The sequence below is a fragment of the Sebastes fasciatus genome, chromosome 20 (assembly GCF_043250625.1).
Source record: "Sebastes fasciatus isolate fSebFas1 chromosome 20, fSebFas1.pri, whole genome shotgun sequence".
NCBI lineage: Eukaryota > Metazoa > Chordata > Actinopteri > Perciformes > Sebastidae > Sebastes > Sebastes fasciatus.
In genome coordinates, this window is record NC_133814.1 from 19,263,258 (window position 1) to 19,289,011 (window position 25,754).

At 40.9% G+C, this 25,754-nt stretch overlaps 1 protein-coding gene across 4 annotated transcripts in view; it reads left to right on the forward strand.

Annotated features, from left to right (window-relative positions):
- Positions 1-2,231: 2,231 nt before the first annotated feature.
- dock1 (dedicator of cytokinesis 1) overlaps positions 2,232-25,754 on the forward strand; it is a 214,321-nt gene continuing 190,798 nt past the window's right edge. For all 4 annotated transcript variants that reach the window (XM_074619550.1, XM_074619551.1, XM_074619552.1 and 1 more), the window contains exon 1: positions 2,232-2,437. In XM_074619550.1, coding sequence (XP_074475651.1) covers positions 2,395-2,437 — 43 coding nt within the window. In that variant the 5' untranslated portion in view covers positions 2,232-2,394. The remainder of the gene's footprint in view (positions 2,438-25,754) is intronic.

Sequence of the window (25,754 nt, forward strand, 5' to 3'; positions counted from 1 at the left end):
ATATTCTGGTGTAGAATTTCAAAATTAAAGCCCTTTAAAATCTCAGAAATGAGCTATCTTCCCTCTAAATTCAGATTAGGATTTAAAGGAAACTGCGTATTATCAGAAAGTAATTTCCCTTCGGAATAATAGCAGACAACCTTAGAGTGTCACTTGGACAGTATCAGGATATTCTGATGTAGAATTTCAAAATTAAAGCCCTTTAAAATTGCAGAAATTAGCTATCTTCTATCTATTGAATCTGTGTTCTTTGTTTTGAATATATTTGTTTTGTGTAGTGTATCTTTTTGCAAGTATTATATAGCACAACAGAATAAAAATCAAACCAAACCATTAATTCTGCTTTTTTAAAGAATCCACAGTAGCCTAAAAGTTTTAGTAAGCTTCTCTCTCTCTCTCTCTCTCTCTCTCTCTCTCTCTCTCGCTCTCCCTACCAGTCTTGTAGTCTTGTTTCCGCCTCAGTATATGAAAGTTTAGCAAGACTCCTCTACTGTATGAACGGCTATCAATAATAATCATCACATCACTCCTCTTCATCCCCAATGGGACATAAGGCTTCAATGAGCTCTCTCCATTGCATTCTGTCCTTGGCAGCATGTTGGGCCTCTCCCCATGACAGGTTCATCTTGTCCAGCTCCTGTATGACACTTCTGCGCCAGGTGGATTTGGGCCTCCCGGGTTTTCTTTTGCCTGGTGGTGTCCATCTTAATGCGACTCTCAGGATCCGGTCCTGCTCCATTCTCAGCACATGGCCTAGCCATCTCAGACGTCTGTGTGTAATTTCTTTTATGATGCTCTGGCTACCGGTTTTCTTGTACAGTTGGTGGTTGGAGATTTTATTTGGCCAAAAGATCTGGCATATTCGTCTGAGGCATCCATTGTGAAAAACTTCCACTCTCCTCATATCAGTTTTGATCAGTCGCCAGCTCTCTGAGCCATATAGCAGAACAGACTTGACATTGCTGTTGTACAAAAGCATCTTGGTTTTAAGGCTGTATTGCTTAGACCTCCAGATGGAACGGAGTTGGGAGAAGGCACTCTGAGCCTTTCCCAGCCTTGTTTTAATGTCTTTATGCACTGCACTGTCTTTACTGATGAGGCAGTTTTTGGTATCGCCTTTCTTGGGGATTTTGACAATGAGACCTTTGGACCAGTCTTCAGGGATGGTGTCACTATTCCAGATGTTTTGGAAGAGGTCCGTCAGAACTCGTGTTGATGTGAGAATGTCTGCCTTCAGCATCTCAGCATAGATAGCGTCTATGCCACATGCCTTGCCAGCCTTTAGGGTTAGGATGGCAGTTTTAACCTCTGCAAAGTCAGGGGGGCTGATGTTAATGTCCAGGATATTGTCCGTTGTTGTGATGTTAGCTAGTTGTTCTGGCTCAGGGAGGTTGAGCACTTCCTGGAAGTGTTGAGCCCATCTGGCTGCTTGCTCGCTCTCTGATGTACAGATGTTGCCATTCTTGTCCCTAACATGAGTAGTTTGGCTTGTAAATTTTCGACAGAGTCTCTTTGTGATCTTGTACACTGTGCCCAGATTTCCATAGGCTGCTGTCAAAAATAATAAAAGTGGTAAAATGGTAGGACGAGTTGATAAAACAAATAAACAGTATATACATATAAATGTGTATAAATGTACACATGCGTCCAGAAACGGATGTATACATACATATATTTATACCCAGTTTCATACTTATAGGAATGCTATCCTAAAAAAAATGCGTTTTTTTTAAAAAGTGGATACAGAGTTAGATGATTGTATCTCTATAGGAAGTGCATTCCAGAGTTTGGGAGATCTGACAGCAAAAGCCTGATCGCATCTCGTCACAAAATTGAACCTGGGAACAGCAAGAAGTAGCTGAAAAAAGTGAAAAAATAAATAATGTATGGATAGTAAATTATTCTCTATAAAAGATTTTTCTATTGACAAAATGTAAATCACTTTTTTTCTGGTAACTTTAACGCATGCAGAGTAAGGGTGGGTGGGGGGCCCATACAGAGAGTAGCCCAGGGCCCCCTGATCACCTTTATCCGCCCCTGGTGATGACTATGAAGTTCTTACAGTTCACCCACCGTTTTTATTTCCCACCCTTTTATGTCATATTTATAATAATATGCATTCATATAAACCTTTTCATCAGTCTTGCAGTGAAAGTTTAGCAGGACTCCTCTCCTCCTACAGTATGAACGCCTACCAGCCTCCCCATCAGGCTGAAGAAGTTCCCTTCCTCCCCCTGGCGGAGCGTCCTGTCACTGGTGGAAAATGGCTGCTCGGAGTGGCACCCCAAAGCTCAGAGAAAACTGAGAAAAAAGTCGCACATTAACAACAACAAGAGGGCCCCGCACATCTGGAGCTTTTTCTAACAAAGCTACACGACTTTTCGACCGCGGAGGATGTCTCGCTGGGTGCCCACTAAGAAGGAAAAGTACGGAGTTGGTACGTAAAGAAAAACTTGCATGCTCCATCGATAGCTTCGTCCTAGCTCTCTCACAAGTTTTTGGGAAAAGGATTTAGATATTAGAAAGCGGATTTTTTTCTCATGTGTGCGTGTTTTCTTCCTACTGAGATTTCCCTTTTTACTGTGTGCAATGCAAATCTCGTGTTGGGTGATTTTGGCAGCCAGTTTTGCATGAAACGCACAACAAGGAATGTGTGTCTATTGTGAGGAGAGAGAGGACTGAGTGTGTTGGGAATTGTTAGAGGCGCGCCTTGTTCTAGTTGTAGCAGCCTGTTTCCTGTGTGTTATGGGGCCTCCGCTACTGGCTGAGTAACAGGCTACTACGCATAAGTAGTTACTAGGTTACTTTGTTGCTTATTTGTGTTGTTTACTATTCCGTTTTCTACACGGTGTTACTGTTTTCGGGTTATTTATTGTCACTTCCTCAAAATGCTTTGCAGGCAGCCCCCTGCTTGGCCTGAGAACAGTGAGTGTCCCCTTTAGCTTCCACTCTCTCCTGTAGGGGATTATTTAACAACAAAGTATCTGTAGCTACTGACTGTTACATAGAACAATACCACAGGGCACATATGTACTTTATGAGCCACTGTAGACATGAATATTAATAGTATTATAGGCTGTAGCATGTAGCATCAAACCAAACTATTATTTTTGCTTTAAAAAAAAAAAATAATCAAAGTAGCCTAAAGGGTTTAAGCTATAAATTTACTATAAAAGTGATGTATGAATAACAATAAAAAAATATATACCTGCATAAATTAATTTTCTATTGATAAAATGATCATATAGCCTACAAAATAATTTAGGTAAATAGTGGCAGCACATACAGAACAGATAAAAAGTGGTATATATAAACCATCACAGAAAATATCTGTAATTTATAATACTGACGTTATATTGAACAATACTACAGGGCCAACATGTACTTTATGAGCCACTGTAGACATGAATATTAAAAGTATTATAGGCTGAAGTATGACAGAATAAAATCAAACCAAGCCACTAGTTTTGCTTTAAAAAAAACCCTAAATGTTTTAAGTGATTAAAATGATGTATGAATAATAATACAAAATATAAATAATAGCATAAATTAATTTGCTATTGAAAAAATTATCATATAGCCTACAAAATAATTCAGGTAAATAAATAAAAAGTGTTAAAAGTGGTACAAAACAAATACACAAGGAGCAAACACTAATATTAAATTACAATGGACTACTAATTACATGGACAATTAATATAAAAAACATAATTTTCTTACTTTACAAATTACTTTTTTTGTTGTTTAGTAAACTCAGTGAGTTTAGTAGAGAGTGCAATTCTAAGACAAAAGGTAAAAACTTTGATTTAGAAAATGTGAAATGTTTTTGAATGAAAAATGACAAAAAATTGGCATATAGAATAATGAAATTAATCAGATATTCAAGAGCGCCTTCATCTGGATTATCATAGTAACAGATAATATCTTTAAGGTTAAAAGTGTAGACACAATCAGTGGCTTCAAAGAAGTGAGACTCCAGATCTCTATGAAAGATTTGTCTTAGTTGATGTGATGACTTTGGGTGGATTATTAGGACATGAATATTAATAATACTTATGTTTAAATCACTTTTATCTTACTGTCAGCTTGTACAATACAGTTATAGCATAACACTTTGCACTCTGACTTTTCTGTAGGTGCTGATAAATAATTTAATTTCAAGGACTTGATGTAAATTTACATCAAACCACAGGCATTCATTTAAAGTTTGTCCCCAGTAGTGATGTCGAGTGTACAGAGAAGGCAATAACTGCCTGAAACAAGCGATTTGGATGAATTCTGATCAGATTATTTCCTGTGAATATTGCATAAGAGATGAGTTTTCCTATTATTAGTAGGAATATTTAATACAGATCTCTGTTTTTACATACTTAATAGGCTTCTAGTGTTTTCTTCTCCATGATGCTTGGCAATTTTTTTATCAGCTCTTTGGTTGTTTTAACTGAGTACTTTTCTAATGCAGGACGAGTCTGTTTAGCAGAGAGGGAAGGCTCTGTGAACATAGATTTTGTTCGGGTTTTCCCTGTGCCCTTATCCTGATTATATCTTAAATTGTAATCCAAACTTTAAAAATAATAATTTAATTTAGTTTTCGTCACAGAAATGTATGAAATGCTGAGATATAGGCCAACTGTATATATTTTCTAAAAAATCCTTTACACCCATTTAAATCAAGAAGGCCTCGCAACCCTCTGTGTAATGGAACTAATCCTGATTTTTCTGGGGATCCCCTGGAACATCCCAGTCCTGTTTAGTCAGCACTTTAGCAAATCACATGTTTTTTTCCCCACAGAAGAATCTGGCTTCACGTCAATGGATTGTTATTTTTAATGTGTGCGAATGTACCCCACCGCCACATGAGTCCCTTTTAGCTGCGTCCATTAGTGGGACCGAGGGTTTGCAGATATGTGAGTGATGCTGATTGATGAAATGAGTTCAACAGGTTACACCAAACCGCTCTAATTGTCACCTCAGACTAGAAATGAGCTCTGTTGTTTTCAGTCCAGTCCACGGTAAATGAGCCTGTGGTCGCTTTGTTCCTTGAGCAGCGTTAGTGTGTGTTAAGTATACTATTCTCATGCTAATGATCGCCTGGGTACATCCTCCGAGATTTTGAAAGAGGAAGTTCTTCAGAAATTGTCCCAGGTCTCACTGAATGCAAGAGAGGCTGAGTCATTAGAGAGAGGCAGCTGCCACATCGCTGCTGCAGAGGATTGGTGGGGTGCACAGCCGTTGCACTGTTAATACTGTATGTGTTGACCAAGTAGCACTAATGAGCACTCGGTGAGATCTCTCTTATGCTCACTGTGGACCCATTCCTGTTCCAGCAAAACTTTTGTCATACCACTTTACTCCCCTCATAATGGCCCCACGGCTTTATTAGTGTATGTAAGAGAAAAAAAACGTCTCCTTTAGTCTTTTCACAGCAGTATTAATAATAAATGCTACTGTCCTCTTACGCAGAGCATAGCCGTGATAATAAAGGGCTTTGTTATCATACCAGCACATTCGCATTACATCATCAAGGGTTTGCACAGTAGCGCTAGCTCCAACAACCAATATTGGAAATTGAACCATATTAGATTTGTGTCACAGTAATAACTGCAAAAAACATTATCCATGAAATATTCATGGTTTTGGTTGTTTCTTCTTTTTTTCTTCGCTGCGTTGTGAAGTTCTCTTGCCGGTTGTTATGATCCTCTGTGTGGCAACCGCAGAGACCTCACCAGCTCATTAGCTTCAGCAAGATCAGACGAGCTCTTCAGTGATTGGTTGTTGTTAGAGCTGGGTAATGTTTTAGTTTTATATCAACGTTGGGACATAAGACTAGATATCGTCTTTGATTTTATCGTAACATCAGGGTCAGGAACATCAACGTTTAACGTTCATGGGTCAGAAATCTACTTTCCGGAAGTACATTTTTCCTTACCCCTATACAAATGGTTTTGTTTATTAATGGTTATTGCACAGCTTTGTTGCATAATCGATTCTGATTTGTCAATCACTGCGTTCTACGGTCTGTTATTTCTTTATAGCAGACCGTTGCTATGTATAACAGACTGTTGCTATGGGTGCAGCTCTGACTCTGGCGGACCGTTTTTGTGTCAAATTATTGACTTCTTAAGTAAGTAACCGTGTAATAAGCGGGATAATGTACAGCGAGCGGGTCATTGTTGTGAAATAAACCCTTTCAGGGCGATGCAAGACCCCTCCGTTTCGTGTCGGCATCGCCCTGTCTGGGTTTATTTTACAACAATGACCAGCTCGCTGTACATTATCCCTTACTTATCAAATAACAACAATAAACAAAATTAATTGTCATGTTTAATCTTTATTTAAGTAAATTAATCTGGAGTTTCGCCCACATCCTCTAACGCCACCCAACTAAACTCCTGTTTCCAGGATATTTGAAATGCTCGCTTGCGCTTCAGCTCATAAACTTTGTCTTTACCCGGCGTCATTTTCTTCTGAGTGCCCGATCGGTGCTGCACATGTGCAGCTATGAACAAAGATGAGAAGGAAGGGAGATGACTCACACCTTATAGCTACTTCCATCATCAGCTCCGGAAAAAACGATGCATTTAATTGAGTTTCTAGATTTACTATCCCAAAGTGGCATTTTACGTGACCCAGACAAGCCTTATTGTTGAGCCCTGAACATGATTAAGATTGTAACTACAGATTCTTTTTTATCATCGATTAACCAGTCTGTTGTTTTTACATTTTTTTATTAACACTGATACCAAACAGAGAAACTCTGCACACTGGAGAAGCTTGAACAATTATTAACATTTCTGAGGAATTGATAACTAACTGAAATCTGTTCTCCTGGTCTTAACAGCTGTATTATACTGTAGTTGTTTTGCACATTTGTTAAGCTCTTCTTTCTGCAGTGAAATGAACACTGAACACCTGTTTGGCCACTGTAACCTTGATAGAAATGATTATTTTTTTAAGTAACTTCTTTATCTCTCAATATGTTCTCAAATCGCCAGTAGTCATCCATATACATTGAAATTATTTAATAAAAAATATCATACCTTTTTAAAAGTGGTTGCTACACTGGCAACAAGGCATCAGCTTTTGGTTGCCCAAACTGAAAATACGGTTGGCATTTTGAGTCACCTTATATTGTGAGTAATTAAGATACTATGCAGTTATACTTCAGCTTAATAATGAAACTGTGACCTAAAAGAATAAAAGCTTTACTACAGTAACCGAACAAAGTTCTTTGTAGTTTGTGTTTTATCTGAAATCTAAAGTGTTATCAGTTAACGTGTCAACCCTCATTTCCTGGTACTCAAATGCCAGTAGTGCAGCTGTTGTTCTTCACAGATCCCTCAAAAATGAATCCATAGAGTCGACTGGTTGCTTGTTCATCCGCTTTCTCCATTTCAAATTCTGTTTTTCTGGACCTTTGTGCTTCTGATTCCCACCACAGATCCATTCAGCATTGAAGTCTTGGATTGTGGGTTGTTGAAGTGACACTAACATCAGCTTGTCCATCATCTCTACTTTCAGAGATGACTTCCAGTTTGTCAGCTGAGGAGACTGGGGTGCACATTTTGCTGTCCTAGTTTTTATATGTTATAAAGTGGTTTCCACTGATGCCAACCTGGCAACCCTTACTGTAGAGCCCTTTGTGATATTTGATTTTATTAATAGTGCCACACCCTAGCTGTAGTGAGGAATGACAACCTGCCCTTCCCTGTTCTAAGTATACAGCAGTAGTGGAATGTATCTTATGTACTCCACATAAAGAGGCCCTGTGGCATTTTTCTTGTACTTTATGGGAGTATTTCCATTTTATGCTGCTTTATACTTCTACTTCACTACATTTCAGCAAATATACCTTTTACGTCACGGTTAAAGATGGCTCCATTTTGAGTCGACGAGCTACAACAACAATAATAATTGTACTATGAGTACTAATGAGTACTTTTACTATGATACTTTGCTGATACTTCTATACTTCTACTTTAGTGAAATTTTAAATACTGAGTGGGCTCTTATTTTGTCACACTGACTATGTTTACACGCACAACATATTCCAGTTTTTTGCCCTCATTACGAAAAAAACAATATTCCTATTAAGTTGTTTGCATGGATAATGAAAATTAATATTACACTAATATTTCCGTGTACTAGCAGCCGTGCATACTGCGTTCAACGTTGCCCGGTGGCGGATTTAGTGGACTTTCATAATGTTTAAAAGTAGGTGTGTTTCTGCTACCAACCAGAAATGTGGGCTTTTCTTTTGGGCACGCATCTCTGCAAACTGTCGGCTAGTTGGTTTGCGTACAACGCACAGAGCTGGCCGTAAACAGGCAAGAGGCCGTGTGTCTCAAACTGATGTAAAAACAACCCAATTGCATATTCTGAATGCGGTGTATACATGTCCAAAGAATGCTCCTAAAACCTGAATAATATCGGCATATCTCACATGTCTGAATTGGAAAATGCTCCATTCACAATAAGGCCTAATTCAGAATATCCAAACAGAATATGCTGTTTACATGACCCGTATCAAATTCACAATATTGTCATATTCTGAATAATAGTGGAATATTAGTGTGCATGTAAATATAGTCGTAGTTGTATTGCTACTTTTACTTACAAAAAGGATCTGAATAATTCTTCCCTCGCTGGTATACAGACAGTTTGGCGATGTAAGACTTGTTCCCATTGAACCAGGTTTGGTATGTGAGCAGCATCTTGACTCGATTTTTGGAAACTCATGTTCTTAATGCATCTAGAAGCCTCCTCATCCCACCAGAGGCAACACACGTTATTGCTTTTTACATTGTTTCTCATGGTAATTGTTACCCCGAGGCTTCAGCTCAACTTTCCTTTTCCAAACAATGTCTTCAGTTCCCCCGGCATGTTCAGAATGCTGCCCCATCAGCCCCGATTTAACTCAGCTGATCTGCTGAATTGACAGAGTTCATCGGCATTCACGAGGCGGTCGCACACACACACAAAGAATTATTGACTGACTTCAAATGGAAATTGAGGTTTTGGGCTCAGGGTCTTCTTTGACCCGTATTCATATCATAAAAAAGGAGTAAGGGCAATCCGTTCGTCAGAGAAATATTAAAATCGTATCTCTGTTGACCTTGAGATAATTTCATTACACAGTTCTTTTCTTGTCAAATGCCAAACAGCCTGGCATTTTGAAGCCTAGTTTAAAAAAAAAAAGGAGAAAGAAGTGATTTAACCGGGCCTTGGGGAAATGTTTTTTAGCTGTCTCTCGGTTCAGTGATGAACCAGAAATACTTTTTGATGCAAATTTTAAGTGTTGTCTCATTAATTCTGTTTCATCAGGATGTTGCTGTTCCTTAAGAGACACTTCAGAGGGTTTGTGGTTCTAGAAAGAAAACCAGGGAACACTAAGCAACAGGACTATTTACTGTATCCACACGTCGCTGTTGAGACTCCAAATTACCCTCGCGAGCATGTGCTGTCATGAGACATGTTTTCCACCTCTCAGTGCGTTTGACTTTGTCATTTAGCTTTAAGTAATCTAACATAACTCAGAACATAGAAAATGCTATGAAATGCTTTTCCTGCAGGTTTGGATAGTCAGGAAATGCCGCTTCCTGTAGGTCAGATCACAGACTGGCAGCTTATCTAAGACGACAATTGGACACACGCATGTACACACCGAGTTCTAAACGTTACACGCTCTGGTGTGGCTATGATTCATATTTTTAAACTGAGTCTGCGGGGCCAACAGGACTGACAACCCCAGACAGCTCCCATTTGGAACAGGTTAGCGGTGAGTGACACATTGGGAGCAGAAAAATAGAGACGCAGTCGCTTCGTTCTCTTGACTGAGTGGCCCGTAAGTAATTTGTAAAAAAGCCCCCGCCCTGCACCCAAGGAAAACCATCTCCCACCCACAAAACGCAGTAAGCTAACAAATATGGTTGCAATTAAAACGCAGTCTCGGTTACTACATAAACCATGCGCTTTAAAGTGTATTTTACACTTCTCTCATAGCCTGGGCTGGCGTAAAATACGGGAGAGTGAAAAGTGTGTCATTCCCTTTTATCAGTTTACTTCTTGTTTTTATTAGGTACGAGTTATTTTCATTACATTTCATTCAGAAAAGGCCTTGTAAATAATGAAAAGGGGGGGGGAAAGTGTAGCTGTCATCGCTGCACCGCCTGCCAGATACCGCAGCTATTAATTCTGACATAACAAAAGCATTCGACAATATTAACTACACAGTGGAGTTTTAGAAGATGGCACCTGATTTTTTTCTCTCTCCTCCTACTCTTAAACTTTGTCTGAGGAAAAAAAAAATGCTGAGCTGACAAAATCTGAGACTTTTACTGGGGTGAAATAAAGGAGCTGATTAATAGCAAGGAGCCGCCGCGGAGACAATCAGAAGAGGGCTGATTTTTTGTCTTGTCAGGAGGGGAAACAAACAGTTTCATCTTTGTTCGGTGGTGTGTTACAGCCAGGTGGTGTTTATGATCAGCCACCTTTGCTCATAAATAAAACTGCACAAACAGAAATTGCTCGTCTGTTTGCAGCAGAGGGTGGTGATCAAATTAAAGCCACGGTGTGATGTTTCTCTTTTGTCTCACACGTCCTCACTTCGGTGCGGTGACCAATATGCTGGTTATGTTTGGTAACGAGGAAGTGTTTTTATTAAAGCGCCGACTGTGAGAACTCTCTTGAGCGATCACCTGGAGCCTGGAAGTTAAGCTAACGCCATTAATTTCCAATTTTATGAGTTTGTGCATCATGGAGTTCGGGATTATTTGTTTTTGTCGGCGTGTAGAACGCTGCGTTCGCTCCTCCACCTGGGAACTCATCCTGCTCTAGTTTTTAATACAACTGTGCTGCACTTATTGAGTTGCCCTACAGATCTGTAAACAAAACAACTTCCTCTCTCTGTTGAGCTGGGCATACACTGTATAATTTTTTAGCCCGTTTCTACTCATTTTAGAGTCGGACCGCATTTCAGCCTCGTCTGGGGTCGTTTGCCGTGCAGTGTACAGGGGGGACCGAGGACCGATTAAAGCCTCCCGATCGGCCGTCGGACAGTCGAATGAATTTCTCGACATGTCATAAATTTTGGTGTGCCGTCCACAGCAGAGCCTCGAGCCGATTCCCCAACATCAGCGCCTTTTTTCTGCTTTTCTTGCAGTAATCCGAGCGTACTGTAGCTATCAAGATAACAATGTACAATAAATATAAAAAAAAAGAAACCTTACCTGCCTCGGAGCTTTTAAACCAATCTTTATTGACAACTGTCAACAGCCAGAACGTCCCAAAGTGGCCAACGGGATCGTACAGTGTGAGCACATAAATCGTGAGCTTTGGCTTTAATTCACAAACGATCTACTCGTACAGAAGGAGCAGGAAGTACACAACAATATTTCTCTAATCATACGGTGTATGCCCAGCTTTGGCCAACTCTGCATAAACATCTGTATCTACTAAGCATCTGCATCTGTCGTAGCCAAAACTTTGGTCATCCTCCTCCTCCTCTCTCTTTAGAGGACAGTGTGACTTTGCCATTATTCATTCTGAAAGGGAATCATATATTAAGTACAGGCCACGCTGCTTGGTGAGGCAATTCTAATAGTACAGCTCCCAATGGCTTGCTGTGAGATGGTGGCTAAGACAAATGACAGCTGGCCTATTTAATCAGTGCATAGCTAAGTGGTTCCACACTATTCCTTTTTGGCTCAACACTCAGACAAAGCTGGAACACTTCTACGTCTTGTTTTAGTGTCCCTGTCATCCGAGAGGTTGAGGTGAGAGAAGGGGGAAAAAGTGAAGTTAACCTTGAATTTACACAGGTGAACATTTCATTCGTCTACTAATTATAAAGCAGTTCAACCAGTATTTGCAACCACAAAGCTAGAATGTTTAACCTCTTGACAACAAAACATGGAGGTGCTTCAGTGACAGAGAATGGGCAAATCTGGAGAGCGCTAAAAATTTAATGACATGAATCAGAAATGAGTCAACATCCTGTGAAATCATCATTTGTACCGTTTTTTTAGAGGGCTTTTTGTCCTCGTTCCTGATCTCAGCTGTTTCTGTTTTTACTGTGACTTCTGGAGAGGCTGGCTGGCTGCTGCTGCTGACAAATGTTTTCATCAGTATGTAGCCCACATGTTTTTACAAGATGTTACTCTACATCATAGGACACAGAAGTATGTTGTTTGGATTGGAGCTTTGATTCTCTGCCCTAACCCGATCTGGCCCGACCAGACCCGCCGGGATCGGGCTGTAATTCCTCAGAATTCTCGGGCTGCTTCCTCTTAGTCGATTAGTCAACTAAACGGTCGTTCTGGTCTTAAACGACTAATATTTCTTTAGTCAGTTAGTCATTTTTTTATGCTAAATGACTTATTTCCAAGAAACTTATGAGCACATTTCTGGTAAACACAAGATTTAAAGTGGTGCTTTTGTGTGATTCCTTGTGGAGAAACTTGATTAGTCGACAAAATCATATGAGTGTCAGGCAGGTTCGTGCCAGTTTCCCGGTGCTCTTCTTTTTAAACGCAGACCTTATAGTCTGTGATTAGATATGACAGTTTTTGGGCAGTGCTGAACATTTGGTAAGAATAGGCACATGCTGGAGATTGTGTTACAAATGTCTGTTACTGCACTGAAAAGACGTGAGGTGACTTTAATACAGTTTTAATATATTTTTTTATTTCTTTACAGTGGAAATTCAGGTTTTTAATTGGGCTTGAGCTCAAAACTGCTGCTGTGGTTCATGCTCGGGTCGAGCTTGGAGGGAAACTATGCGAGTTCATGTAGGGTCGTGCCTGATTTTTTTGGGCCTGATCATAACTTCAGCTTAGACCCGTAGCACTCTTTAGAGCAAACCTTTCCTTACTTTCAGTTAATATGTGCCAACTTATTGAGATGATGCCAAGAAAACTGATTTCACTTCCTTTAGCTAAACTATTAAAGGACCAGTGTGTAACATTTAGGGGGAACTAGGGGCAGAAATTTAATGTAATAATAATAAGTATGTTTTCTTTAGTGTATAAACACCTGAAAATAAGAATCGTTGTGTTTTCGTTACCTTAGAATGAGCCCAGAATGGACAAACCAAACTCTGTTAACTTTTCCTGCTTGGGCCGGAGTCGATAACGTTACTCGCTCCTGTCGCCGCCGCTCTCTCTCTTGCTTCACCACTCACTTCCCACGTACACACACACTCTACGCACTTGCTCTGGCTCTACAGGGGGCCATTCACGTTTTTCGCATCGCCACCGTAGCTCTCCAACACGCTTGGCACACGGGAGAGGCTTCAGCTGGTTGCAATCTCCTCACCTCACCGCGAGATATCGCCAGATCCTACACACTGGACCTTTTAAAAGACTTATAGTTGCACAGTGACTTAAATGTGGTTTGTCGCCTTTGGTGACAGTGACACTTTGACTTTACACATCAAGCTGACTTTGTAGTGAAAGGTGACACATGTAGGCGTGAGTGAACCTTGGTGACAATTACAAAAGACCGCGATGGTCCTTCTTGGCAGTTTGTCAAAGGCAGCGAGACATGAAGACGAAAGGACACACAAACACACATCTGTGTTGATCGCGTACGATGGCGCCGCACGGGTGAGTGATTGATGTGGGTCGCTCCTATTGCTCGGCTGCTACGCGGCCAGGCGGTCTCCGGTACCCTGAGTATTGATTGTGGACATGCCGAGCAGCTTGTGCATTGTCTGAAAAGAGTCCCGCTGTGCTGCCTTTGATAGCTTGACAGATGGCTAATGGTGTGTAACACGTCAATGTGAAACAAAGGTCACCGATGTAGGCTTGTGTTATTACATAATTTAGATTCAGCTGGATGAAATTAATTTTATAAGAACCTTTCAGCTGCCATATTACATCAGACAGGCACTTAACATGGTTGTATGAAGTCGTTGGGTCATATTCACGAACTTCATCTTAGTTTTACATCTGAAGACTTTCATCTAAATAGAATTGAATCAGTAATTCCCTGTGGATTTATTGAGACAGAGCACTTCTTCCTGTATGACAAAGTTTTAAAAAATGTCTTTATTAGGGAGGCATAGGAACATTTTGAGCGCCTTCATTAGAATCTAATCTAAAGGAGTAAGTGGAGCGATCAGTCAGGCAGGGCTGCCAGCAGGTGTGAAAGGAGGTACCAAGAAACCAATAGCCATGCTAAAAATATGTATTTCTATGTATCCTCCCTATGGATTACTGTTAATCTTGTATTTGTCCCCTTGCTTGCAAGCTATCAATATCTATTTTTAAATGAGAGTTGTATTTTAAAGTAGAGCTGCGACAATTAATCGATTAGTTGTCATCTATTAAATGAATTGTCATCTATTTTGTTAATCTATTTATCGGTTTGAGTCATTTTTTTAAGAAAAAAACTGCAAAATTCTGTGATTCCAGCTTCTTAAAAGTGAATATTTTCTGGTTTCTTTACTCCTCTATGACAGTAAACTGAATATCTTTGAGTTGTGGACAAAACAAGACATTTGAGGACGTCATTTTTGGCTTTGGGAAACACTGCTTGACATTTTTCTGACATTTACAGGTTAATGGACGATGAAAATAGTCGTTAGCAGCCCCTACTTTTCAGATACTCAGCCACAAACATCAGGATGCATTTATTTCCTTCGATTACGTCTTTCTGCGTAGGAGACACAATCTTTAGAAAGAATAAGCAGCGCAATTGCGTTATGGAAACAAAGTTTAATGTCTTGGAATCAAAAACTGGAGGGAAGAATTGGCAGTGAATATCAGGCTGTAAACTCAGCCTGTATTTAGTATTCTTAACCACGACTAGCTGACCGCTCTGGCTGTCCGAGGCTTTATTCTACCAGAGTGATGAGCTTGCAGCTGAGCCGAGGCTGTGCCAGGCTGCCGGTGGGTGAGCTGACACCGGACGACCTGTCTGTTTCTGTGGGTCAAGCATGGGCTAAAAGGACCGGCTCCCCTGGGAAAACTCACTTCCCAAGTACCTCAGAAGACGGAGTCGAGCTGTAAGTGGTTGGCAGGTATGACTCGGGGTGTATGCAGAGCTTAAAGACGAGCGAGCGCCAACGGCATCAACATGCAAGCTGTTATTAAAGACCCATAAGCTGGAAGACATTCTCCACTGAACATATTTATTTTGCCTAAGTAAACTTGGTCATTATACCGTAATGGTTTGGAGTCTTCTAATCCCACATGCTGAGCTTGAAATCAATGCACTGCAGAAATCATAGGGCTCAACAACTATAACTAGGCTATTCAGGTTATAAGAATGTCAACACTAATATCAGCCCGTATTAATGTTGCATTTGTCACCTTTTAAAATGTCCCCGGGGGTTGTTTGGGGGACTTGTAATGGAGATGTCAGTCATTGATTGTGGTCGCAGACGGGCTCTGGATTGCCACGTGCAGCAAGAGACAGCCTTTCAGCACGGCTGGCATTTGATGAAATGGCCTTTTGTGTGTTTGTGTGTGTCTGGCTAAATACTTGATAAAGTCGGAGCGATGCAGCTCAGATGTTGGTGGGCCCCTGGAGGCAGTTTTAGATTTCAGTGAGTGGCAGCTCTACTCTGTGATCAACCTTTAGGGATTTAGATGAAGTCGTCTCTCCGCGGTAGCTGACACCTCAGTCTGCCTTTTGTTTTAAAAGAGAAGACAGAGATTGTGGAGACATGAACTGAATTTTTCATCTGGCCATCACATTGTCTGCCTGAACTTAAGACTTTTCTGTGTTTGCTTTTGTATGCTGATACAACTAGGTCAGTTAAAGTGATGCAAATATCCAGCTACATTTATATTCATTATCAATTAATCAGCAGATTACTTTCTCTATTAATGTTGATCTATAAAACGTCAGAAAATAGTGCAAAATGGCCTTCACAATTTCCTAAAGCAGTGACTACAGTGATAGGTTGAATGCATCTTTTACAGTCAAGTATACTGTCCAGCTGATGAAGGCCAATTAGTGTTTGCAAGACTATTTTGCAGACTAACTTTGAGCTTCCTGCGTATATTGATAGTGTTAATTATGTAAGGGTTTTTGTAGTATACAAATTTGTTCATTGCAGTGATTGAGCCAGAAATTCTGACGGTGAAGTCCATCACATTGAAAGAACAGTAGTCCCAAAATAATTGTCAATAATTAAAGGTCCCATATTGTGCTCATTTTCAGGTTCATACTTGTATTTTATGTTTCTACTAGAACATGTTTACATGCTTTAATGTTAAAAAAAAAACAACTTTATTTTACTCATACTACCTGCTTGAATATGCCTGTATTTACCCTCTGTCTGAAACGCTCCGTTTTAGCACATTTTAACAGAATTGCGTTACTAGGCAACAGTTTGGGTTCATGTTTGCTTCCTGTCAGCTGATGTAATTTATATACACTTCAACAGGGAATAAACTGGGATAAATTTACAATGTTTGTTTTTAAAACTGTGTAATGGTCTAAATATTGTATATTTGTGACATCACAAAATTACAGAAATCCTGACAGCTTGTTTAAAGGCATAGTTTCTGAATATGAGCTGTGCGTATTTCTCTGTGGTTTGAGCGTTTTGATACTTTCACAGTATATATATAGCATTTAAACCTGCTTTATAATAGAAAAGACATGAAAATCTCACTTTTTACAATATGGGACCTTTTAATTCTGTGAAAACTTTATTTGAAATGCTTTATTTTGGTGTATTCAGTATTTATGGTCCATGATTCAGGCTCACACATATGATAATTGAAGGTCTTTGTCCATTATGAGAACAGTACACTCATGCTTTTGCATGTATCGGAAGCAATAGTTAAAAATATCTCCCCTGCGATTGACGCTCAACAGTCATTTGTGAAACCACAAGCGCTACCTTTAGAGCAGCCACGTAACCTATGAGATACTGAAAGTAAACAAACAAATAAGGCTCTGCCAGCACTGCAACAGCAAAACCTGGCCTATAAATACATCATTAGCTGCTGCATACTGTTTGGTTTTTCTGCAGGCTGCAAATTGTTTCCGAGAGCTCACGTCTGGCCGGTGCTACTCCAATTAAGTTAGACTATTAAATGAAACAATTGGTGGGGTAGTAAATTAGTTTTTTTAGTTTAATTTAATGAAGAAATTATTATTCCACAAACAGTTTTTTTTTTATTTATGTGCTTATAATTTAACTGATTAAATTGTTGCTTTCATCAAGGTCCATTTTAAAGTTGTTATTCTGAGTCTTTCAGCAAGCAAATGTGTCCCAAGTTCAGAAAGCGTTCACACCAAACCCAAGGTACACTTATCATACATGTATTTCTATTTCTTTCTCCAACAAATGTTCCCGAAAAAAACCCGGTAATCATCGGATAAAGGAAATCCTGCATAATACACTGTGTACATGCTCTTATAAAAAGTACTTGTACTTCTTTGCAATCACAGGCAGATCAGAGTGGTAGTTAAGTTCAACAGCTTCGGATGTTAAAGGGGACATATCATGAAAAAAATACCTCACTTTTTCAGTGCTTGTGCTCATACATTTGGGTATTTAGAGTGCCTACCAGCCCACAAACTGTGAAATAGGACAACCCAGTCAGTTTTTTGTGGGCTGCCTAGATCAGAAAACATGTGATTCAACAAGCCATTCAGATCTGGCTCCCCTTCCTATGTCACATGCAGGCTCATTAGAATATACCGCCCTCAGCTTGAGAACTGCTTTTGCAAAGCTGCACCATATTTTTTCTCGCAAGCCAATCAGAGCAGACTGGGCTTTTTCGGAAGGGGGTCCGCTTTGGTCCATGTGAAGTAAATATCAACATCTGCGAGGGTACGCATAGCAAGTGCGCCAACTACACATGCTCCAGTTGTTCCACACTCCAGTCCAGTTGGCGGATGGATGGATGGTTGCTTTGAAGAGAGGTTGTGTGAGGAGATCCGCCGTTACCCACATTTATATAATTCATCTTTGATGGAATACAAAGATAGCCAAATGGTGTTGAGTTCCACCAACTGGTATGGAGTATGAATCGGGAAATGTGCATTTGTGGAACGCCAGGCTGACACGGACCCATGTGTGGACTCTATAGTAGAACCGCGTGTACGTCCGCACGACCGTAACGCGGAAAGTATGTTCGAGGCTTTAAAGAGAAACTAAGCTTTTCAGACAGAGGGTGAATTCAGGTATATTCAGAGAGAAGGTATGAGAAAAAATATGTTTTTTGGAACATTAAAGCATGTAAACATGTTCTAGCAGAAACCCAAAATACAAGTACGAACCTGAAAATGAGCATGATGTGTCTCCTTTAAGGCCAAATGAATAGTGAGTGACTAAACCAGTTGCTGTGGGTGGCAACCGAGGTTCAGAGGATTATACTGGAAGTTAATTGCTTTCATCTATTCCAGCAATTTAACACAGAACATTTTAGAGGGGCGAGAGATCTGAAGTAGAGCAGGTGTACTTGGCTAATATTAAGAAATATTTTTCTCCAGCTAAATTGGAGCCAAGTGTTGTGTTGCAGTCAGTCGCTCAGTTGCCTTTTTGAATGTTCCTCGCTGTGCTAGAATGCCCGTTTGGCTTTTAAGACTGTTTGACAGCTTGATGTTGGCAGTTAGAAGCAGTGTGTGACTGCAGGCAACCTTTTCTAACATCTATCACTGATCTTCCCGACCTTCTTCTCTTCTGTAGGACATTTCAAAGCATTGGTGGCGTGCTGCTCTCTCATCGCTGCCAGTGTGACTTCTGCTTCAGTAGATCACAGCTTCGGCCTTACGACTATAAATAAACAGCATGAAGAACAGGTCCTAGGCATTTCCTGTTGCATATGTGGCTGCTTTTGCTCTACTCGATGCGGCAAATAACCATCTGAAGAAGAAGGTCGAGCACTGTATGATGTGCTTGTCAGTCAGGGAAGTCAGATTTTTGGCACCATAGATGCTTCAAAGTCAGATTCAGAGTCAATTGCAGAGTTTCCTCAAATATTTGAAGGTAATTATGCACTCATTAGCATGCGTATCACAAGAGATGTAACACAGGGCAGGAAATAATTAGCTGCTTCTTGCTGTGCAAAAGGCTAATCTGTGTGGATTCTGCCAATTTACTTCTCCGCGCCGTGTATCCGAGTATAGACGGAATATATACAACCTTGTGATCTGTTCACATTGTTTAACAAAATGCGCATTTACTGGAATCTTGTTTTGAATATTAATTTTTCAAGATGATTTTAAACGATTTGCCCGGTGAATCGATGAGTCATAGAGGAAAAAAAAAGTCTCCATGTTTGTGCAGACAGGTTTGCTTTGCAGAGAGTCCAGTGCAGATACTCGTGCACCATCATCACCACCACAAATAACACCAGAGACCACTGTGGGAGAAACTCTGTGTGAGAAGCTTTGCTCAGTGCTCCGTAATGAGCTACGTTCTGCTCTCTCTCCCTGTTGTATTGGGAAGATGATTTTCAATTAAAGGCTCTGCAGAGGCGAGGGGGAAGCGGAGTTATCGGCCTGCGTTAGATTGTACCCCGAGGCCTGTGTTGGAGCTGGGCGCACGGCTGGAAGTTCTGCCAAAAGGTATTACTGCTGTTGGCACCCACATCTGGTACGTTGTAGTTCTCTCCACCTGCTCCTCCCTTCACCTCTCGACAAACCCACCCACATCCTCTGCTGTACAGTTTCTCTGTTTACCTTATCTTTTAAAAAAAGAAAAAGAGGTATTGTTAGTCTTCCTGTAGCCATGAAAAGCATCAGCATTTCCTTCTGGCCTACTGGAAAGGCCCCCTTCTATTGTGATACAGTTATAATCTCAAGCGGCATTTCCTGCTTGTTTCCAGTCAGAGGGAGGAGAAATCTCCTACCAGTGAGCGAGAGAGAGAGAGACCTGGGGCTTTCCTGCCTCCCAGCTCAGCTGCTGTCGTATTAATTTCAGGTTAATTACAATAGCAGTATCTCCTCTTTCCAACTGCAGATAAAGCCAAAAGGCTGTTGTATATAATTGGTGTAAGAGGAAACGTGGTGATTTTGTTGGTGTTTCACAATCCCGGGTTCACTGTCTGCCTCTAAATTAGAAGCATCGGGCCTCCGTCGGAACGCCTAAACCGCTTATTAAACCCTATTAGAGAGGGACTTGAAATTAATTATCATGTTTACCCTGCCTTGTGCGTCACCGAGAAAGCTCTTTCTCCATCTGAGTGTTACAAAACCTGCCGTATCGCCGACGGAGAATGTAGTGCAATATCTCAGCCAAAACCCCAGCGGTCTACATCGCTGTGTGTTTTAATAACATACTCATTTATTTTACTGTGTTTGAAATGATCTCCTTAAGAGCAGAAATTAATTAAGGAAAATGGGATTTTTTTTTTAATAATTTCCCAGTCCTTGAAATACCCTTAGACTCCGTTAAACAATCAGCTTCTTAAGAGTTCTCAATCATACCCTGCAAGCCTACCTGAGTGCTCTCAGCATTATTAGTTAATATATTGCAGATACTTTTGTACTCACCTTTTATCCTGTCAACTATTGAAGGGGACGCCTGAGTGTTATTTTGAACTGTGGGACAATTATCTCCTGCTAATGGGCTTTATTCACACTCCGTTTGAGACAATGAATCAGCAGCTTTGACACCCGTACAGTACCACCCACAGAAACACATAAAAGCCTCTGTGTGTGCAAGAATCACCGATGTAGATTGGGGTTATTGCTGAAACTATTAATCGATTAGTCAACTGACTAATCAGTTGAACCGTTTAAGTCATTTATTCACTCTCTAGTTTCCAGCTTTACTGTTTTATATAGTTTTAAATTGAAAATCTTTGAGTTTTGGAAATTTGGTCAGACAAAGAAAGCAAGACAATTGAAGATGACTCCTTGGGCTCTTGGTTGGGCTGCCCCCTCTTAGTCGATTAGTCCACTAATTGGTCGTTTTGGTCTTAGTCGACTAATATTTCTTTAGTCGATTAGTCATTTTTTCATGCTGAATGACTTATTTCCAACACACTTATGAGCACATCTCTGGTAAACACAAGATTTAAAGTGGTGCTTTTGTGTGATTCTTTGTGAAGAAACTCAGTTTTACAGATCTGTCCATTAAACTAATCAATTACGCTACAAAATCGTATGAGTCCCTAGCTCTTGGAAACTGTGATGGGAATTTTTCACAGTATTTTCTGACTTATTATTGGCTCAGACGAGTGCAACTCGTAAGAAAGACCAAATATTTGGCTGCTGCTTTGGCAACACGTCTGTGCCATTGTGTTGGCTTTTTCTGTCACATTGTTTGCTTTTGGGACAATGTGTAGCCTTCTTTTAGGCAGCTACAAGTCCTGTTGTTGATCCATGAGGAAATAGGCATAGTGTATGCTGCTTTGTTGACATCTCTGTGCTGGGTTGCTGACAGAAAAGTCAAGATAAAGGTTTCAACCACACTGGCCGAATTTCTAATTTACTCGACGGCCATGTAGTGATTGCAGATGTAATCTGGTTTTAATTTTTTAAAGCAACCATGTGGTGTTCCTAGAGTTCCAGCAGTCACTCTCTAAACAGATGCGTTGTTTTTTTTATCCATTGCCTTGAATCAACATTGATCATATCCCATCTGTGGTCACCGGTTTCACTGGGACAACAGCAGTCAACGAAACTGTTTTATCTGGAGGAGAAACTGTGATAGACCGCTAAAGCCACAGAACAAATTTACACTATCGTGTTGGCAAATGTCCACCAGATAAGTAATCACAATAAACTTTGGGCTAACCATCCACCGCTACCTCTACTCTCTACTCTCACCATCCAAGGCAACCACACAGCTACAGCCGGTGTGTTGCAAACATACACTCAATATGTTTCTTCAGATATATTATCATATCAGTGAAAGTATAAAATCCTCTGAAACACCAAAGAACAGAACAGTTCAAACGTCTACAGATGAAGCTTCATATTTCGCTACCTTTATGACAGCTCCTAAAATGTACAAGACAAATATGAGCAGGGGAAAAATGATATTAAAAAGGTATTAAGTATAAAAGTAAATACGTTTTTTTGGGCTTTCTGTTTTCCTTTATTAAAAGTTGACATTAGAGAGATGACAGAGAGGACATGAGAGGGAGAGAGAGATGGAGGATGACCTGCAATAAAGCACCTTAAGGTTTATTGTCGGCACCTTGACCTCCAGACCATCAGAGCGTCCCCCTCTCCCTCTTTATTGAAGAGTAATGTAGGAAACACTCAGGTAGCCTGAATATAGCACATGGTACTGTACCTTGAAACATGTAGCTGTTTTAGCTCTTACATATTAAAGGTACTCTGTGGATTGTTTGAGCAGGTGACACGATTCACATTCCTACCAATGGTATCACATTATTCCAGTGAACTTAAGGTCCCGGTTATGTGCCAAGAAATGCAACGGCAGGGGAGAAGAAGCTAGTAAACCTGGAGGTAAACAATGCAGGATTTGAAATGCAAATGCGTTATGAGGAAGGAAATGCATTCAACACGTTGCACACAGTGAGTTTTGAGTTTTGTCAGTGGTGAGGGAGTTTCTTCGCGGAGGTGCTGTAGAAACACCAGGTCTCCCCCACCCCCAGGCTGATGTTCCTCCAGTTACCCTAACAGCACTTGGCAGATCCCTGAAGAATACCTGTCAGCTCTGCGGCAGAGCTCGCTGCAGCCAGCTCCGTCCCACCGCCAGCAGGGCTCATCAGGAAAACACAGCAAACACCTGCAACGAACGGCGCCTCACTCAGCTCACATTTGTCCCATACAAATGACTTCACCAGGTTGATGTCAGACAAGGGGACGTTTGTTTTACTACTCCAGTCGTGTCCTCTAAGGGCTCATTTAAAAACATCCAGGAGTTCATAATATTTAAAATATGCCCTTGAAATCAGATAATTGTGGAATGGGTGCTAAAAATTTGCAGCATCTTCACCGCCAGTCTCAAAAGACGTATTTATGCGTCGCTAAAATTAGGGAAGATTTTCAAAAATTGAGCCCCACATAATGCGTCGTTTGGATATTACCATCTTCCCTCTGGAAAGTTAAATTTAATCCGCTGTGTACTGCAGGGAGGTGATGCTTTAAAACCAATGAGTTCCCTGTTGAATCCATTAAGAGATGCATTCGATTTATATGATCAGACGTATAATATAGTCATGCAGTCTCATCCTTAAGTAGTAATAGGTACATCATTTACATCTCAGTCATTTACAGTCAGATATGTCCTTCAGAGAATACAGTATGTGCTATCTGTATGTGTGTGTGTGTGTGTGTGTGTGTGTGTGTGTGTGTGTATGTGTGTGTGTGTGTGTGTGTGTGTGTGTAAAAGCCCTCTCTGCTGACTCCTCCGTCTTGCCTCGAAGAGCCATAGTGCAGCTGGAGTGTAATAATCATCCTCTGTTCAGTCCTGCTGCCTCGGAAAGGGCGTTCTCAGTCCTCTGTGTGCTTATTGAACTCTTCCTCGTTCAAGTTAAGCACTGAATGAAATTCATATTCCTTTGCTCTTTATTACTGTGCATCACTATTTTCTCACAGCCCACGATTCTTTCTCTTTGTCTCATACGTGATTTTGTCCACAGTTTTTTTTTGTTTGCCCTCGCTCAGTTGGGATAATACAAAATCTGAATTGTGTACCAAATGATCTACAGCTTGAGATCAGGTGATGTGTCATATGTCAGTTTCGCTTCCATGAACGCACCATAGACTCCAGAATTGAAACCAGTGGCCAACCTCAGGTTCTGAAAAGTGAAGCCAATGAGGAAGTGCCTTAAACTTGCATTCTTTCTAACAGCCAGCAGGGGGCAAAAACTGGTTGCAAAAACAAGTCTGATTGTATAGAAGTCTATAAATTGCAATAAGATCGTATTGTGACTTTAGTATCATGATAATATCGTATCATGGGGCCTCTGGTGATTCCCACTCATAATACTTACACTTAAATTGAAGTGTTATTGACATTACAGAGCTGTTCGCTATTGTCCGTTATGAACGTTGTTGTTACTACCGCATTGCATTGTGGGATATTTATGCTGGCATAATGTCCAGTGTTTGCATACTGTAATATTTCACCGGAAAATAGTATGCAATTTGCATACTATTGGTTTCATACTAAGTTTTCGGACATACTAAAGTAAAAATCTCACACTGCTTTAGCGTACTAAATGGCATGTTAGTATGGAATTTCAGACGAGGGTGTCTGCAGTGAATCCACAATTGAGAATCTTGGTGAATATTACGGTTCAGCTTTGATTCTCTGGGTCACAATTCGATTCAGAATCAATTCTTAATTCCAGCTCGCCACAGATGTTCACTCTGTCCATGCTGAGCTGCTGCAGAGATGTGAAGTCGTGGCTGGGCAGGGCCCTTTGACGTCATCTATCTGCTGCTTGACACTGCAGGATTTTCTGCCTGTTTGGCTCTTCAAAATGTCCCAACCAGACTGAGAGTTCCCCTCATGCTCCGCTCTGCCTTTTTTCCTCCTGGAGAATCCTCTTGTCTGGGATTTCCTGGCTGGCTCTCTCTGTGGGCTCACAGCCCACGGCGACTTTATACAAAACATCAAGAGGCTCAGTCTCTTTCCAGTGAGCACTTCTCTTTCCTCCCTTTTTTTTTTTTCCCACCCCTCCTTCACCAGTATACTGTATTCTCATCTGAGTGTAATGATATGTTATGCTCTGCGTGGATTAGTGCAGGTTATTAGTGAGCCCAAAGTGTAGAATTACAATCAGTCCAGTTTTTATATGAGTCTGCTTATAATTGTGGAGAGGGCGTAGACGTGCGCCGGCTAAATGGATAGCTCTGTAATCTGATTTCTCTGATGGTAATGTTCTCCGAGTTTGCACAGAGGTTATGTATGGTAATGAGCCCCCTGCAAATGATGCCGCTGTTTATCACGTTTTCAAAAAAAAATCATTTGCATGCCGTACTCCAGGGAGAATATGGTCCACTTCCTCATCCTTTTTTTTTTTTCCTCTGATGGATTTTCTCTTCCTCACTGCTTCCAAATTGACATCAGTTTACTCTTGGGTATGCAAATACAGGTTTATGAGTAATCAGAGCTGTCATTCAACCCCCACGCGACAAGAATCACTTTTGGTGCCTGTGTTAAGATGCACCTCACATGTCAGGATTGTGTTTGATGGTTGTCATTTACTCAGCATCCTCCCAGGGTGTCATTTATGTTCATTTTGGTGATTGCACCTCCTGCCCAGTGAGGATTCCCACAGTTCTCTGAGCTCCCATTTCGTTCGATATGAGACCCGGTCTCATTTGCGGTGATCACAGGGGCAGTTTTTCATTTTTTCCTCGTGAAATATGATGCTTTATGTCTCCATCAGAGCTGTTTGTTTGGGCTGCTCCCTCCCACCAGCACCTGCCGTTCAGATAACATGCTGCATCAGCTGGACCTGTGACCCAGTTCCGAACAAACACACGGATGCAGCAGTTGATGGCTTTATAGGCTTTTTTTTTTTCCTGGCCACTCTTAATGATAGTTTAATTGAGCGCACCCCGCTGCACAGTGACTGGGCTGCTCTCTGAGGGCTGCTCACACATTAATCCCACCTCCCTTTTGATTGTTTTGTTGCTTTCTCCCCCTGTAGGTACCTTTTTGTATCCCAGCGTGGTACCGCTGAATTCATTTCCTGGGGTCTTTGTTCCATTGTCAGCCCGTGGCTCGTGTTCTGGTGGATTCGCTGGGCTCGTTGGATTGTTCTGCAAAATGCATTGTGGACATACACGTGTATATGCACAATGCAGTTTGATAACAAAACAACACGGGGGCTGAATGAAACGGGCCACAC